The 16,391-nt window shown below is 63.2% G+C and overlaps 1 protein-coding gene across 1 annotated transcript in view; it reads right to left on the reverse strand.

Moving 5' to 3' along the window:
- Positions 1–16,391, reverse strand: part of ZFPM1 (zinc finger protein, FOG family member 1) — a 69,849-nt gene extending 53,458 nt beyond the window's left edge. The window contains 1 exon segment of the mRNA XM_061173003.1: positions 15,665–16,391. Coding sequence (XP_061028986.1) covers positions 15,665–16,391 — 727 coding nt within the window.

The raw sequence follows: 16,391 nt of genomic DNA on the forward strand, positions 1-16,391 counted from the left end.
CCACACTACCCCAGGTGTCTCTCCAGCGCCCCGGGGATGGCATGCAGCAAGGAAGGAAGAAGCAGGGTCCTTTGGGCGGGCCTGTTTCCCTGCTGGGTGCGCCTGGGTCATAGGCAGCCAATCTACTCTGCTCCCACTGCACAGATGGGGAAACTGAGGTCCCGAGGTGCTTCCTGGGCCCACGGGGAGTTGGTGGCTGTGCAGGCCTGGACCCCAGACCTCCTGGCCCAGTGCATCCCTCATCTCCATGGGGCCCAGAGCCACAGTGTCCAGGAAGCTGGGGGCGGCGGTGCACCTGGGCTTAAATCCCACCGGCAGGCCCCTCACCGCCCTGAGCCCGTTTCCTCAACTGAAACATTGGGAGTTAAAACATCAGCTTCAAATTCATAGATAAAAGTGGAAGAGAGGTTGCCCGGGGCTGGAAGGAAGAGGGAGTCAGTGTTCCATGGGGACAGAGCTTCTGTTGGGAAGATGGCAAATTTCTGGAAATGGATAGTGTTGATGGTTGCACAGCCTCATGAATGCACTTACTGCCACTAAGGTACACACTTGAAATGGCTAAATGGTAAGTTGTGTTATCTGTACTTTACCACACACACACACAGAGTCTGCCGCCCAGTGCCGTGGAGCACACAGCAGGTGCTCCCTGAGTGCCTGTTCCCTTCCTTAGGGATTCAGAGACACACAGCCCTCCACAGCGACGCGTCTGCCCCACCACGCTGCCCCAGGCCACTGCTGAGCGCAGAGACAGGCCAGGGCTTGCCGGGGTCTGGTCCTGTGTCCACGGATCGGGGCTGGAGATGCTGGGGAGCATGTCCATGAGGGAGGTCAGATGAGCTGACCGGTCCCGTGAACGGTCCCAGGCAAACCTCTGCAGCTGGTCATGGCCCAGCTCTGCTGGTCTCCCACGGAGGGGGCCAAGGCTTCCCTGGCCCGGCTCCAACCCCTGCAGCCCTGTGCCTCCGCCCCCCCACGCCCCCATCCAGGAATACCCAGTGAGCCCAGACCAAGCAACAGGCCTGTGCCAGCTGCTGTCCTCTCCCCCCAGCCGTCATGCCTCTTTCCCCGTTAGGGCTCTTGCCTCTGCTGTTCCCTCTGCCAGGAACGCTCTTCCCCCCACACGTCATCTGCCTCTGCCTAGTCTCTTGTCCACCCCTGTTCCCAGGCAGCCAGCCAGCCCCGAAGCAGCAAGCCTCGGCTCCGCCCATGACCCACGTGGCCACGACCCACGTGGCCACGACCCACGACAGCACTCCCTTGCAGGGGCTGTTTTTCTTCCAGTTCCCTCTGTTCCTTGGGTTTGTTTTGCTCCCCTGGGACAGGGCCCAGGGTGGGGAGCAGATTTAGAACCCAGTCGAGGGAGTATTTATGGAGCACCTGCTGTATGCCCTGCGCTGTCCTGGGGAAGGCAGAGCTGCCCCGCCGCGGTCACACAGAGGCGGTCTGGTTCTGGTCTGATGGCCCCCTCCCCGTTTCCTTCCCCTTGATCTCAGCCCAAACTCCTTCCCTCCTCACCCCTCTGCTATTTTCCACTTATGCATTTTTGAAAAACGCCCACGCCTGTGGCTGGGTTTCAGGTCACAGAGCCCTGTGGGTGCCGTGGGAGCTGGGGGGGGTCTCTGGCTGGACTCTGGGCCCCATCTTGACAACAAGACATCCCAGGGGTGCAAAGTGCCTTTGAACATCGTGAGAATCCCCCAAAGTTTCTTGAATGCTTCCTATGGACATGGTCTCTTGTCATATAAATTTCTAAAATGGGAGCTGTGGAGAACCCCGTTTCCAGAATACACCACAGCCACAGATAGAGGAGGACGCCCCGGAGAACCTCCTGTGTGAGCCCTCACTGTGTGGATGGGGACACAGGCCCAGGGAGCACACAGAAACCCTGGAGGCAGACAGGCCAGACCCTCCCGTTGTACAGACAGCGAGGCAGGTGTGGCAAATGGGCTGGACCGGGACTCCTTAGGATGGTGCCGAGGCCCCGCCCCCAGCCTGGTGCTACACGGGGCCCGGCAGAGGGAGGGTCCAGATGAAAAGCCCAGCGGGGGAGGGCAGAGGGAGAGGGGACAGCACACACAGGGGCTGGAGGTGCCCCAGACACGTGGAGTGGGAGGGGGAGCTGGCCGGCCTTGACCTCTTGAACTCGGTGTTCCCATCTGGGAGTGTGAGCTGGCCGCACTGATCTCGGGAATGCCCAAGTCCTGGCCCCCCAACTCAGGCTGTGGGGGTCTCGGCTCTGCAGGTCAGCAGGAGGTCATCCAAAGCCCCGCCTGTCCATCCCCCTGTGCCCAGTTTTCCATCACTGGGGCAAGGTCCTGCCCAGGACAGTGTCTCCCCACATTAAGGGCGCCCCTGCAGGAGGCCCCGCCCACTCTGAGGAGGCCCGCCCCCCGCACAGTGCTTAGCCAATCCCTGGGCCTCATTCCTGCTCATTTGCATGCCCATTTTCATTGGCTGAGGACACACAGGTTAGGCCCTGGGTTCCCTGGCTGTGGGGGTGGGGCGTGGGGGAGACCATGCTGGGTGGGATGGGGGGGTGGCACTGGGCTCTGAGGGCCCTGGGCTGGCTCTGGGGAGACTGACTCTGCTGGGCCATTCCGGGGAGCCTGAGGGCTAAGGGGCTCTGGTGGGAGGACCAGGTTCTGGGGGGTGGGTTCTAGGGGTGCCAGGCTCAGGGTGACCCGTCTTAGCCCCGGGTCTGGGTCATAAAGGGCCACCTGCTGCTCGGGGAGAACTCTGGTCAGAGTGCAGGCACTTCCTTAAATCCTCCCCCCTCCCCGCCACTATGAATGACTCAGAGCAGGAAAGATACTGACCCAAGGTCACACAGCCAGGACGCAGCAGCACAGCTGGGACCTCACTTCCCCAGTCCTGGCTCCCCACCCCAAGCCTGGGTCCTTCCCTCCAGGGAGGCCCTGTAGGGCCACTTCTTATTTTTCGCTGCCTCGTCTCAGGGAGGGCTATTTTTCCGCTTCCTTTGCAAAGTGATGGCGACATTGATGATGATTTTACGAGAACCCGGTCCCCCTGCTTTCACCTTAGATCTAGTGGCACCATTTTTGCGGCTCTGAGTTGCAGGGCGGTGGGCTCGCGGGTGTGTGAGTGTGTGTGAGCACGTGTGCACAGGCTTTGTTCCTGGCATTTTGGTGGGTGAGATAAGAGGAAACAACAGAACCGCTCAGAGCGGCAGGCAGATAGATAACAGCGATAGGGCTGCTCCACCACCAGGCCTATCTGCGCTTTATCGCAGTTCCCTTTTCTTTCTTTCTGGTTCGGGGGGAGGGCGGAACACACCCCCCAGCCCGCCCCCACCCTCAACCCCACACCCGGGACCCGAGCCGAGGGGCCTCCCTCTCAGGCTCCCGCCCTCTGTGTCTAACACACCCAGTGCCCAGGCCCGGAGCTCCTGGCTGGAAAGGGCAGAGGTCCCGAGGGTCGGTGTCACCACTGAGATGGGTGACAGGGCAGCGGCGGCAGGGGAGCATCCGCCCCCGAGAGAGAACCCAGATCCCTCTCATCAGCCCCGCAAAAGGGCCCTGAGGAGGGCTGACTCCCGTTTTAGGACGAGGGCAGGGAGGCCCAGAGAGGTGACACAGCAAGGCTGTGCGGGGCCTGGGATTTGAACCTGGGCCTCCCTGGCCTTGAGGGTGGTGGTCTGCAGAGCGGGTACTGAGCTCCTTCCTTGAGAAGTCCTGTGCACCCCCTGAGGGCACGGCTGGGTGGGGACAGGGAGGCCCCAGGGGAGATGACCAGAGGGGCCACTGACTCCCGGGCCACTGACTCCCAGCCCGGCGCCCGTGGGGCAGGTCTTAGTGTCTTCAGCCCCGTTTTACAGATGTGGAAACCGAGGCTCAGAACAGGGACGTGCCTGTGAGCCACAGTGATGGGGGCAGGCTGAACCCCCTAGCCTCCCTCTGCACTGTCTCTGGCCCTGGTGAAAGCAGAGGGTCCAAGGAGAGGGCTCCCAGAGCCACAGGACAGATGTTCCAGAACCACCCAGGTCACTGTGTGAGAGCACAGGGGCCTGGGCCTCTGCAACCTGGAGCCATTTGCCACAAACAGCCCAGGAAGAATGCTGGTGGGATTCGAGGAGGAGGTGCAGCAGGCACCCCCGCAGGTGCCCTGAGAGAACCCCACGTCCCCAAAGCATGTGTCCTGGGATGCTCTCCCTGCTTCTCTCCCGTCTCCTCCCTCAAAGGCCGAGGAGGCCGGAAGTGCAGTCACGCCCACGGCACAGGTGAGGAAACTGTAAGTCACTTGCCCAGGTGCCCTGCCCAGGCGGCAGGATTCAAACCCAGTCACCCCACCCTATGCTGGTTCCCCCTCCGCCATATATGCACCCATTTTACTGGAAATAGCTGACTTCCTTTAGAATACTGAAACAAAATAAAACCCCAAAGACAGAAAGAAACCAACTTTATCACCAAAGGGGCCCATTTTCTGAGAACAGATGAAATGACCTCCAGATGCAAGCAGGAGCAGTCGCCCCATCATCCATCGCTCTTGGACAGGGCTGTGTGGCCCTGAGCAGTCACTCACCCTCTCTGTGCCTGGGCATTTCCCCCCAAAACAGAGAGGGCAGTCCTCTTAGGGCAGGTGGAAGCTCATGGCCGCCAACATCCCCAGAGCCCGCAGCCAAGATGGAGACCCAGACCTTGACCAGGCCTCTAAGTCAGGTCTCTACGGCTTTCTCCCATGCTGCGTGACCTTGGGTGGGTTACTCAACCTCTCTGAGCCTTGAGTCCTCCGAGGAGAAATGAGGTCAGAGGTGTCCCTCCCAGGATGCTGGGAGGACTCTAAAGGATAACACAGGTCACGCCCAGGCCTGGCATATAGCAAGCGCTGCTCGGGGAAGGCAGCTATCAGCTAACAATGGCTCCATTCGGATTTTAAGTGTGGAGTCCCAGAGCCACCCAGAAATGTCACTGACTGTCCAGTCAGGCCTCCTGTCTCTGGGACCACAGAGAATCTCGTTTCTCAAGAGTTGCTTAAAAAATAAATGCAGAAAGCAGGGAAAATGGCCAGCTGCCCTGCGCCTGCCGGGAGCCCCAGGCAGCTCCTCTGCCGGGCTTTCTGCGTCGAGGGGGCACGGACGCCTAGTTTCCCCTCTGCAGCGTCCCCTCCCCCATGGCTGCCGCACCTGTCCCTCAGCGGGGAGGATTAGTCCCACGGTGGCCCTAATCGCACCATCAGCGCCGGATCTCGGATCAGCTGAAGGAGGCAGCTTTACCCAGACAGACGCGGAGATGGCACCTCAGTCCCATCAGGGCGCCAGCCGTCACACGTGGCAGCCGGGCGGGCCTCCGAAGGCAGGGTGGCTGCGGACTGGGCGGGGAGAGAGAGCTGGGAGCCCCTCCCTTTCTCCAACTAACTGGCAAGTGGGGCTCCGCCGGGTTCCTTGACATTTACCGGGCACCTACTGTGTATAACCAGGCACTGCTTGTTCTAGGGGTCAGGGAGAGAGAGGAGAGACCCAAGCCTGGGCCCATTTGACACATGAGGACACCGAGGCCCAGAGATACGTCCCAGGAGATAGAGGCAAGGCAGCTGGGTCCAGACACCCAGCTCCGGTGAGGAGCTGGTGAGATTTAAGTCCCCCACGAGGGCTCAGCCCTTGGCCCCCATTCCCTCCAACACGGTTCCTCCTGATGCGGCCGCCTTTCCCAGCAGAGGCCTCTACCTTCCCTCCCCGGCCCGGCCCGGGGACACTGTCTTTGTGCAGAGGCCTGGGAGGTGCAGGCTGGACGTGCCAAGGTTGATGGCCGACCCAGGGGGACAGGACAGGCCGGGAGAGACGGCCCCCACCCTGCCCACCCTCCTCCCTACCTTCTTTTTCAAAAACATAATTTATCTGTGTATTATCAAGAAATCCAGACACTTTAATCAGTGAGCTATGAAGTCAGAATTTCCATTCTTATCTGCGGGAGGAGTGGAAATGGAGGAGATAGCGCGAGGGATCGCTGGTGGGGAATGTTAATGGGTGGAGAGGCTGGGCCATTGGCCACGGAGACGCCGTATCTTCCCCATTATCAAGGCCGTATCTTGCCAACCATCTCGGCGCGGTAATGGGGCCAGTTCAACTTTCCGAGTTATCACGGGAGCTGAAACCTGCGCCCGCCAGAGGCCTGGACCGGGAGACAGTTCGGGCGGACCAGGCCCTGGTGGGCAAAGCCAGGATGGAGAGGAGGACCTGGCTGGGGCCCATGAGGGCCTGGGCGCCCGCTGACCATCAAGGCCACGGCAGTGAGAGTGGGGGGGGCGGGGTCCCTCTGCTCTCCGGGAAAATGTCTGGTTTTGGCAGAGCTGGGTGTGTGCATATTGTGCAGGAGGGGAAACCGAGGCAGGAGGCCACCTCAGGGTCCCAGTGGGGCTGGGGTGGTCCCAGGCCCTCCCGAGCCGTGCCAGGCCCATGAAGTGGAAAGGGTGGGTGGTGTGGGGGCATGGTGGGGGGACCGGGGTGCGAGCAGCCTTCCCTCCTGCCCTGTGGCCCGCAGGGTCCCCTATCACCTCTGCTGGAAACCTCTTCCAGGCCCCAAGCCCCAGGAGCGGGAAACATGAGCAACAAAACCAGCAGGGTGGGGACATCCTGGTGGGCTCTGCCCCTGCAGGTCCCAACCTGAGGCTCGGGGTACACTCAGCGCGGCCCTAAAATGCTGGGGCTTCCTGCCTGCCCTCAGGGCCCCGGCATGGGATGCCCCAGGGGATGGGGCACCCAGGGCCCATAAACGGAACACCTCTGCCCATTCAGAGGAAAGGGCCTCCAAATCCACTCACTCCCTGGGAGCACTGCAGCTGAGGTGCAGAGCAAGAGTCTCACCCGAGGACCCCCCCTCCCCCGCTGCCTAGAAGGTCCCACGTGACCAGGAACTGCCCCAGGCGGGCCTGGCCTTCGTGTGCCAGTTCAGCTGTGGCTCTGGTCTCTCTCCTGCAGCTGGAAGGCTGGGCAGCGGCCACTTTGGCGCAAGAGGGGAAGGCACTTGCCCAAGGTCACACAGCCACCAAGGAGACCAGAGCTGGACGCTGTCTGGAACGGCAGGAAGGCCTCAGTTTTCTGGACGTAAACATGGGTGGCACCAAGCCCGGCAGGGAGAGCTCTGGCCCTGGACACCACAACTGTCGCCATCCTCTCCTCGCTCCCAGGGTGGGGAGCTCGAGCCACGGTCCTGAGTCTGACCTTTAAACCCTCTAAGCCTCAGTTTCCCCTCCATGCACCGGGCTAACCGCTGAGCCCCCCTCAAAGGTTGTGAGGGGAGGACGTGAGCTCACGGCTGTAAGTGCTGGGCACCCAGCAGGGGCTTAGTGAATGTTCAGCTAACGCCTGCTCTAACGACCAATGACCATGAGCTGGGGTTGGTGTCGGGATGAGCTTGGGGCCCCAGTAAACTCGGGTCAGATGGGGGAAGCCTCAGCTTTCTCTCTCGTTGCAAGGGGCTGAGTGCCCGATGCCAGAGCAGCCCGAAGAGCAGAGAGGGGCTGCCCCAGGCCCGCCAAGCCCTCCCTGGGGGCTGAGGGTCCAGCAGTGCAGGACAGGCCCGCTGTTCTAGGGGAGGGCTCTCTGGCAGCTCTTCCCCACTGCCCACCGCAGGAAGGAGCCGAGACCCCTGGCCCTGTGGCCCCCTGCCCTCCTGCTCCCTAGGTCTGACTTGCAGGGTGGAGAAAAGGGAAATGAAGGCAGGAGGCTGTGGCAGGTGCAAGTGGCCAGGGCAGATCGGGAAAGCTGGAGGGCTTGAAGCGAGACATCAAGAAGAACTGGCAGGAAGCAGTGCAAGGGTGATGGGGGAGGGGAGAGGTGCCCCCTTCCTCTTCATTTTAACTTCGACAAACGACAGACGACGCAGAGGCTCTGGCCCAGGCTGGACCTCTGCTGTTAGGTCTCACCAGCCTCGCTGCCTGCGAGCTCAGCATCACAGTTGTACTTTGTAGGGGAACCAAGGCTCAGGGGGGCCAACTGACTTGCACCCAGCCTGGTGTCCCCAAGATATCCCCATCCTGCAGAGGTGGAGACTGAGGCTCAGGAAGGCAAGGTGAGCCTCCCGGCAGAGCCTAAGAGCTCCACCGCAGGGAAGCTCCGGCAGCCACCCGATTGCAGAGCCCCCTCCTCCCAAGAAGCAGCCCGCCCGCCAGTTCTGGGGGTGCCTGGGAGCTGGCGCAGGGTTGCACAGATCACCCTATCGATCCCATCTCCACATCGATCCCATCTCCACATCGTTCGAGTGCTGTGTGACCCTGGCACAACCACCCACCCTCTCTGATCCTCTTTTTGGGGTGCAAAATGGTTTGAGAACCCCAACCTCAGTGGGTGTATGGAGACTCACAGGAGGGGATGCCGGTGAAGTGCTTACAGGGGGGAGGCTCTGAGGCTGAATGGCTGGGTCTCTGTCCCCACTCCGCTCCAGCCCTGGGGTGGGGACCGTGGGGACCAGGAGCACTGGGGCCGGAGCCAAGCTCGCACCATGCCGGGGCTCACGGAAGCTGCACACCAGTGCCCCATCACCTCTTTTACGGGAGGGGAAACCACGGCTCCACAGCCGGCAGGCCCAGGGGAGGCAGATGGAGGGACAGGAGGTAGAGGGGAGGGGCCTATCTGTGCCCCAGCTCTGGCCCAAGGTCAGCCACCACATTCCTGCCCCAGCGGGCGCTGCCTTCTCCCAAACAGGAGACTGGGGGGAGGGAGGAGGGAGGGGAGGCGGGGAGGAGCTGGGCCCAAAAGGCCCTGGGAGGACACAGGATGACTCAGGAGGGCAGGACAGGTGACTGGGGGGCTGAGTAGGCACTGCCCAGAGAAACCTTGGCCCTCCTCTGGGGTCCACAGACCCAGCTCCTGGATCACAAGTTCTCGAGCATGTTACTGTCTCCCAGGGCCTCAGTTTTCTTGCCTGTAAAATGGGGCAGTCAACAACAATGATGATCGTAACAGCAGGTAAGACCCTTGGGCAGGAAAGGGACTGATGGGGCCTGGGCCCGCCCCACCTAAGGTGCAGTCAGGGCACCCGGCCCACGACTCCCTCCCTCTTCAAAAACTAACACATGAAGGGGAGGAGGGTGGGAGGCAGGCCTCTGTGTGAAGCGTCCAGCCCTTGGGGCTTCTGGCAAAATGTCAGTAGTGCAACCAGCAGCTCCCAGGGCTGCCACGTCCACCAAGGACGTGACTGCGGGACAGCACTTTACAGTTTGTATCTGGGAATCTCACGGACCCCACATACAGGCCCCAGGAGGGAGGTGCTCTTGTTAAGCTTCTGCTTCAAAAGCAGAAACCGAGGCAAGAGAGAGGCCACCTGCCCACAGGGTCACAGCAAGGCCAGGACTCGAGGCCACGTGGCAGCCCCCCGCTGCAGCGGCCTCCCACTCCGGAGACGAGGGCTGGCCTGCAGCCCGGAGCCCTCGGAGGACGGTGCGGGCCTGGATCTCAGAGCTCCCACTCCCTGCTGTGGGGCACCGGGTGGGGATGGAACCCCCGGGGCCCGGAGGGAAAGGTCCCTGTCCTCAGCCCGCCCAGTGGTCCCAGGGACAGCTGGGGTGGGTGGGAGCGACATGCCACCCATCAACCAACAGCCCAGCCCCTATCTCACCTGGGATCCCAGGTGTGCCCTGCTCATCACCTTCTGTGTCCCAGCCCTGCAGGAGCACCGGACACAGCCTCTGGGGTAGATGCCGTGTCACGTGTCACCCCCGTTCGACAGATGAGAAAATAGGAGACGCTCCCTGAGGCCACTCAGCTGGGGGCTGTGGTGCTGGAGTTGAAAGTTGGGGGGCAGAGGGGGAGGGCAGGCCTCTCTCAGACCCAGACCGCCCTCATCGCCTCCTTGCCTGGAGGCAGGACTCTAGTGCCAGCCTCCTGATGTCTTCAAAACCTCATTTGCAAAATGGGGCACTGGACTGGGATGTGCCCATTGAACGAGTGGTCAAACTGAGGCAGAGAGGGGCCGCCCACACTGATGCTGCCTGGGGACCCTCGGCAAGCCACCGTTCCTTTCCAGGCCTCCAGCTCCTCCTCTGTGAAATGGGCACAGGAACACAGGAGGTCCTGGGGTCCTCTCACTGGGCTGCCCGACCCCACAGCCCCTCAACTCTGGGCTGCCTTGGTCCAAACCCATCCAGAGCTCAGGCGGAGAGGTGAGAGGTGGGTGGGGGACAGAGGAACATCACTGACAGCTCCCCAGTGCAGCCCCTCCTCTCTGACGAGGAAACCGCAGCCCGGAGAGGGCAGGCAACGCACACAGTGTGCACAGCCCGGGCAGCTGCCTGGCAAGTTGTAGCTGGAATGGCTGGAGGCGAAGGCCAGCCACGCAGAGGAGTGACGGGAGGGGGTAGGTTGCGGGGCCCACTTCCTAGGCAGGGTCCTTGCATGTGTTTTACTCTCTGGGGACAGCTTGGGAAAAGGGATTTGTCCATCACAGATAAGCTGGAAACCACAGATCTAACTTGACCGATGGACCACAAAGATATTGTTGAGGAGGAGGAGGAGGAGGAGGAGGAGGAGGATGGGGATGCTGGCAGCTGTCTGAGAAGATGTGTATTTCCCGTCTGTGCTCACAGCTGTGCTCAGGGACCACCAGTGCCAGCATCCCCATTCTGCAGATGGGAAAACCGAGGCAAAGGCACTGAGGCTGGAAGGGGCTGAAAGAAGCCAGAGAGAAATCCTCCAAGTCTCGGCTTGAACCCAGGCCCTGGTGAGGGGGCAGCCCTGACGGGAGCCTGCTCTCCCCTCCTCACAGGGACACATGCACTGCAGCCTGAAGGCGGCTGAGCCCTTACCCACGGGGCCATCCGCCTCCTGCTGCCAAAGCCGAGGACATGGAGGCACTGGGCCGACTCTGCAGGTGTTGCTGCCCCCTCTCCTGCAACCCTCTCGGTCCAGGCCACTCCTGCCTGGGTAGGGAACAGCAGGCGAGGTCCAGAGAGTGAACATGTGATGGCGGCCTCAGTCTCCCCGTCTGTGAAATGGGGACAGGGGCCATGGGGCAGCGCCAGGAAGATCCAAGGGTATGGGGGCCGGTGGCAGGAGCCCAGCCAGGCACCCGGGCCCGGGGCTACGGGGTTGGCGACAGCGGCTGGCGACGCAACAGCTGCCTCCAGGAGAGGGCCTGTCGATGGCAGATAGTCCGCCTGGGAGTGTTATTCCCGAGCCCGGCAAGCCCCAGGAACGTCTGGTTGGCATAGAAACAGGAGATAAGGGGTACAATTAATGGCATCGTGTTCCCTCCTCCTTTCTTCCCCAACTGACCCATTTAAATCCCTGGCGGTGCTGGTGCCATGCTGGGCTCCCAGTGACCTCTGGGGAAGGGCTGGCTAGGTGGGCGGGATGAGACTGGGGCTCAGGGCCCTGGCAGGGCTGGATGAAGCCTCCTGGGACCCCACCCTCCTACCCTGCGCAGAAACATCTCAGGAAGGAGGTCACAGGAGACTTGGCAAGGGCAGGGCTGGGGAAAGACCCCTGGGCACCTGTGCTCCCAGAGGCCCATTTCACAGGTGTGGAGACTGAGGCCGGGGAAGCCCAGAGGCAGACAAAGGCAAGAGACTGTGGGAAAGCAGCGTGATGTTCACAGCGGGGCCAGACTGCCTGCCTTCCAACTCTGGCTGTCACTTTCTTGGGTGAGAAACTTAACCTCTCTGTGCTTCGGTTTCCCCAAGATGTAAACGGTAAGAACAGGACCTGCCTTAAGATAACACATGGCCTGGCACAGAGTAAGCCCCGTGAGTATTAGCTACTATTGATATCATTATTACTATCTAACGAGCAAATGAGCCGTCTGTCTTCCCTCAGGCCCAGGAATGCAGGAAAACCAGCGTGAAGGCCCAGCCTCAGGGCCTGGGAGCTCGGGGCCCCAGCCGCTGCCCACCAGAGCTCTGCTCAAGGCCAGGTTCAGGGAATGGGGGCTGGGAGCCAGTCTCTGCGTCTCTAAGGCCCTGGGCCCTGGCTCACTGTAGCTTGGCCCCCATGCCCCCAGGGCTCTGAGGAGGGGGCGGAGGCCAGCTGAGGGCAGCCACAGTGCCCGTCCACCCCCCGGTTGGCAGGCAAGGTCACACTTGATTTCCAGAGAAGGGAAACTGAGGCTGTGGAAGGCACAGCCACCTGCTCACGGGGCTCGAGTTACAGGCAGCCGGGTTGCCAAAGCCCCATCTTTCCTTACTTCTCTGCCATCACAGTGGGGTGGTGGGTACTGCAAGGTGACCCCTGGGAACCAGGCAGATTCCCAGGAGCCTCCCACACCTGGAAGGGGGAGGCGCATCGCTCTGTGCAGATAATCCCTCTCAAGTTCATAAAAACTCAGAGACCACCTCATGCCCCTTCCGGCCCAACCCAGTCTCTCTCCGGAACTGGCCCTCACCAGACGGCACTGTCGGCCTCCAGGGGGGCGTCCGGCTGCTGGGGAGAGCGGGCAGGTGGCTTAAAGCTCGGAGTGAATGAGTCATCCTGTGGCCACCAATAATTTGCTTAATCAAGCTCTGAGAACGTGTGAAAAACACCTCCATCTGCAATGGAGCAGCTGCTAGGGCTGGGACTTCTTCCGGGAGCCCCTTGCCTGGCTGGCCTCGATTTCCACTTGGCATCTGGAGCCATGGTCCCCAGGGGCCCTCCCACTGCAAAAGGGCTCTGTGGTCCCCTCAGCATCCTCAGTCTGACCTGGGGGCTTGTTCCTGCCCCCACTGTCCAGAGTTGGAAACTGAGGCTAGCCCACTGTCCCTGGAGGCACCCCCAACAGCTGGCCTCTTCCTGACCCCCGCTGGAGGTCCCCCCTTGCAGGCAGTGCCCCACCTGCCCCCACCCGCCCCCACCTCCCCGTTTTCCGCACTGCTCTCAGCCGGCCCCTGGTCAGCTCACCCGTCCCCTGGCTCCCCAGGGCAGTGGCTAAGGCCCAGTACTTGCATTCAGCAAGTGCTCAGTGAAGACCTGCTGAGTGAATCAAGACAGGTCTGAGCAGACTTTCCCTTCTGATTTGGGGGACCTGCTCAAAAAGATGCCAGCACACTGTGTTCCCCCCAACCTCAGCTCAGCAGCAGAAGCCACTTTGATTCTTTTCTCAAGAAAACTCCAAGCAGCTTACACTTACCACTTGCCAGGAAGAACACCAACCCCAACTTGATTCAAGGGGGAAAACACCCTCTCTCCTTCTGGAGGTGACAACCCTGACTCTGGCTATCTCACACCATCTAATAGGAATCAGGGCTGGGTGTCCTCCCTCCCCTCCTCCCCGCTCCTGGCCGGTGCAAAGTCAGTTTTCTTTCATTTTGACGGACTGTACCACCCGCAGGGGGAGGATCAACTTCCTGGCAATGAAGTGTGTTTGGGATGAAAACTCGCCCAAACGGACCCAGGCACGCACGCCGCTCCACCCCTCCCCGGCAGGTCGGAGGCCCCCCACTCGCCCCAGCCGCGACGCCCCCACGCTGTTGTTGCCTCGAACCCGGCGGGGCCTGGTGGCCATAGATAAGGGCTCTTATCGCTTTGGGAGATCGCCATCCGGCCGACCGGCCCGGCGCTTATCTGAGCTCACATCGACCCGGGCGGGAGGAAACCTCGGCGGGCCAGGGCGCCGGGGGTCCCGAGCTGCGCTCCGCCCCCCGCTCCCCGCCAGCACGGCCCGGCCTATCGTCGCAGCCATCTGGCCGGCCAAGGCCGCGCTCCCGCCTCGCCCTCCCCCGCTCCCACGTTTGAAGTTAATAAATGGGAGCGCCTATCGCCGCCGCCATCGGTTGTGCGCCTTATCAGCGCGGCACATCTATCTCTGCGCAGAACAAAAGGCGCACAGAGGCGCGGGCAGCTGCGCCCCGGCTTTGGTGGGGGCCCGGGGTGGGTGGCGGCCCCAAGCGCTCGGGCCCCTCCCCTCCACACCCGCGGCCTGGTCGCAGGTGAGGCCAGCGCGACGGGCACACAGCCGCCAGGGCCCTACGCACAGCCGCGGGCAGAGGGCGGGCGTGCGGGCGCCGCCGCTTGGTGACAATCAGCGCTCGCATCTTAACGCGCCAAGATCTGCCAGGGGGAGGAGGCGCCCGGGGCCGCGGGCTGAAGGGAGGGTGCCCCGGCCCCGCCTCCCAGGGCCGGCCCCCTCCCAGCCCGGTTCCCGGGCGCGCTGAAGGTGGACAGCGGGGGCTCGCCCTCGCGCCCGCTTTGGTCCCTGTCCCCAACATGCACCGCTCGGTCGACCCAGCTGAGCCCGGGCGCTCACTCCGCTTTGGGCCTTATCGGCTCTGGCGATCGGCTTCCAACCTGCGATCTCCCTGCCCGCGCTATCTGCATTTCTCATCACGATGAAACACATACACACGCACACACGAGAACAGACCGAACAGAGGCGCACAGGGGAGGAGGGGAAAAAGAAACCAGAGAACCAGCGCAGATCGGGACCTGTGGGTGGTTTTAATACTTGAGTTGACTTGATAGAAGGCGACTTTCGGAAAACAGGTCCCGCTTGCACATTGAGGAGTCGGGTTACGGGAACCCGGATTCATGCTTGCCTTCCCCCTCTCTGGGACCTCGGGAGTAGACACTCCCCCAAGAGCATGCACACAGGGTTCTGGTGGCAATGGTCATGTGGACAGAAGAGGCAGTGCGGGGGAACATGGGGCTGGGCAGTGGTCTGGCCCCCTCTTCGCCTCCTGGGCAGCCCCAGCGACCTGCTGGTCTGGCTGGGGAGATGTGGCCCCGCACTCTGGCCCTGGCAGCAGAGGCGCGAAGTTATTATTGGCGTGGGGTGGGGAGCCGTGCTTCCTGTGCACTGCCCTCTCTCTCCCTGCTCAGGCAGCCGAGTGGCCCGAAGAGTACGGGGCGCTCTTATCTCGGGGGGGCATCATCAGTGTGGACACAGCAGCTGCCTGCCCCCCCTCCCCCACCGGGGGAGTGGCCTGCGGGCCAGACGGGTGAGACACTTGGACGCGTGCGGAGGCGACCCTGGCCCAGGACTGAGTCCCAGGAGACCCCTCCCCGACTAGGAGCAGCCCCTCGGCTAGAGGGTGTGTGTGACCGCAAGCCACCCAGTGCACAGCGCCCCTGCAGTCCTGGTTGGGACACAGGGAGGGGAGGACCTCCAGGAGGCTGTCCCCGGGCAGGGAAGGCTCGAGTTCGAGACCCAGAGACAGGGCTGGAGCCCAGCGCGTGGGCTGCGGTAGCTACACCTCCACCCCCCAAGCCAGGCGGCTCTGCAAGACAGCGGGAGTGGGGGTGGGCGCCGGCGGGTCTCCGCCACTTGGCCGTGCACTTCCACGCGCCCCGGGTGCCCCCTCTCCCTCCCAGGTCTCTCTCTTTCTCCCTCTAGATACAAAGCCTGGGAGAGTCAACCGCGCGAGATAAGATCACAATTTCAGCCCGTCCCGACAGAGCGATCTTATCAGGATAGGACTTGCAGAATGGAATATTTTAAACTTTATCTGAGCCCAGATCGGGCCGCCTTATCGCCGCACCATCTCGGGGGATGCGGGGGAGGGGCAGGCCTCGGGGGCAACCCCGTTCCGGCCCTCTGGGCGGACACCCCCACCAGGCGGGACCCCCGGTGCCGGTGACGAGACGTGGGGGACCGGCCCGCCAGCGGAGATTAGATTACGGCGCGCTTGGCACACAGCGCGGGGGGCGCGGCGCGGGGTGAAGGTCGCGGGCGCCGCGGGCAGAGCGGGGCGGACCGGGGGCGGACCGGCGGGGGTCGGGGCCGGCGGGCAAAGTTTGACTCACGCTTGATCTGCCGGGGGTTGCTCTGTTTCCTCCTGGACATGTCTCCGGCGCCGCGCGCCCTCGTGGCGGCCGCCTCTAGCCCCTGGCGGGCGGCGGCGGGCGGCGAGGGCGCGGCGGGGCCGCGGGGCGGCTCATGCCCCCGGCCCCTGGGCTCCGCGGCCGCCCCGGCCCGCGCCCCCAGCCCGCCGCGTCCGGCCCGGCGCCGCTGCGCAGGCCGGAGGCTCGGCCCTGCTGTGCGGCCGCGCGGACCGCCGGGGCCGGCGGGCGGCGGGCTGTTGCCGGCTCCTCCGCCTCAGCGCAGACGCCGCCGCCGCTCGGCTCTTCTCAATGGAACCTGCGGGCAGCGCGCGGCGAACCGGGCGGCCTCGGCCCGGGAGCTCGGGGCGTGCGGGCGGGGCGTTCGCGTCACGGCGCCGCGCCTCCGGGCCCGCCCCCACCGCTGGCCCCGCCCCCAGCGCCGCGGCCTCGCCCCGCCTGCACAGAGTTGGCCCGCCCCCGGGCGGATCTTGTTACCTCGCGGCCCTGGCCCCGCCCCGCCCCACCGCCCTGGCCCGCCCCTGGACTGGCCCTGCTTCCTCGCCGCAATGGCCCCGCCCCGCCTGCTGGCCCCGCCCCCAGAGAGCTGAACCCGCCCCCGGCCCTGGGTAGACCTGTGGCCTCCTCGACTACTCCTTCGGCCCTGCCGCTTTGTCCCCTGACCCGGCTCAGACTCGGCGACCCAAGGCAT

This window comes from Eubalaena glacialis, chromosome 18, assembly GCF_028564815.1.
Source record: "Eubalaena glacialis isolate mEubGla1 chromosome 18, mEubGla1.1.hap2.+ XY, whole genome shotgun sequence".
Classification (NCBI taxonomy): Eukaryota; Metazoa; Chordata; class Mammalia; order Artiodactyla; family Balaenidae; genus Eubalaena; species Eubalaena glacialis.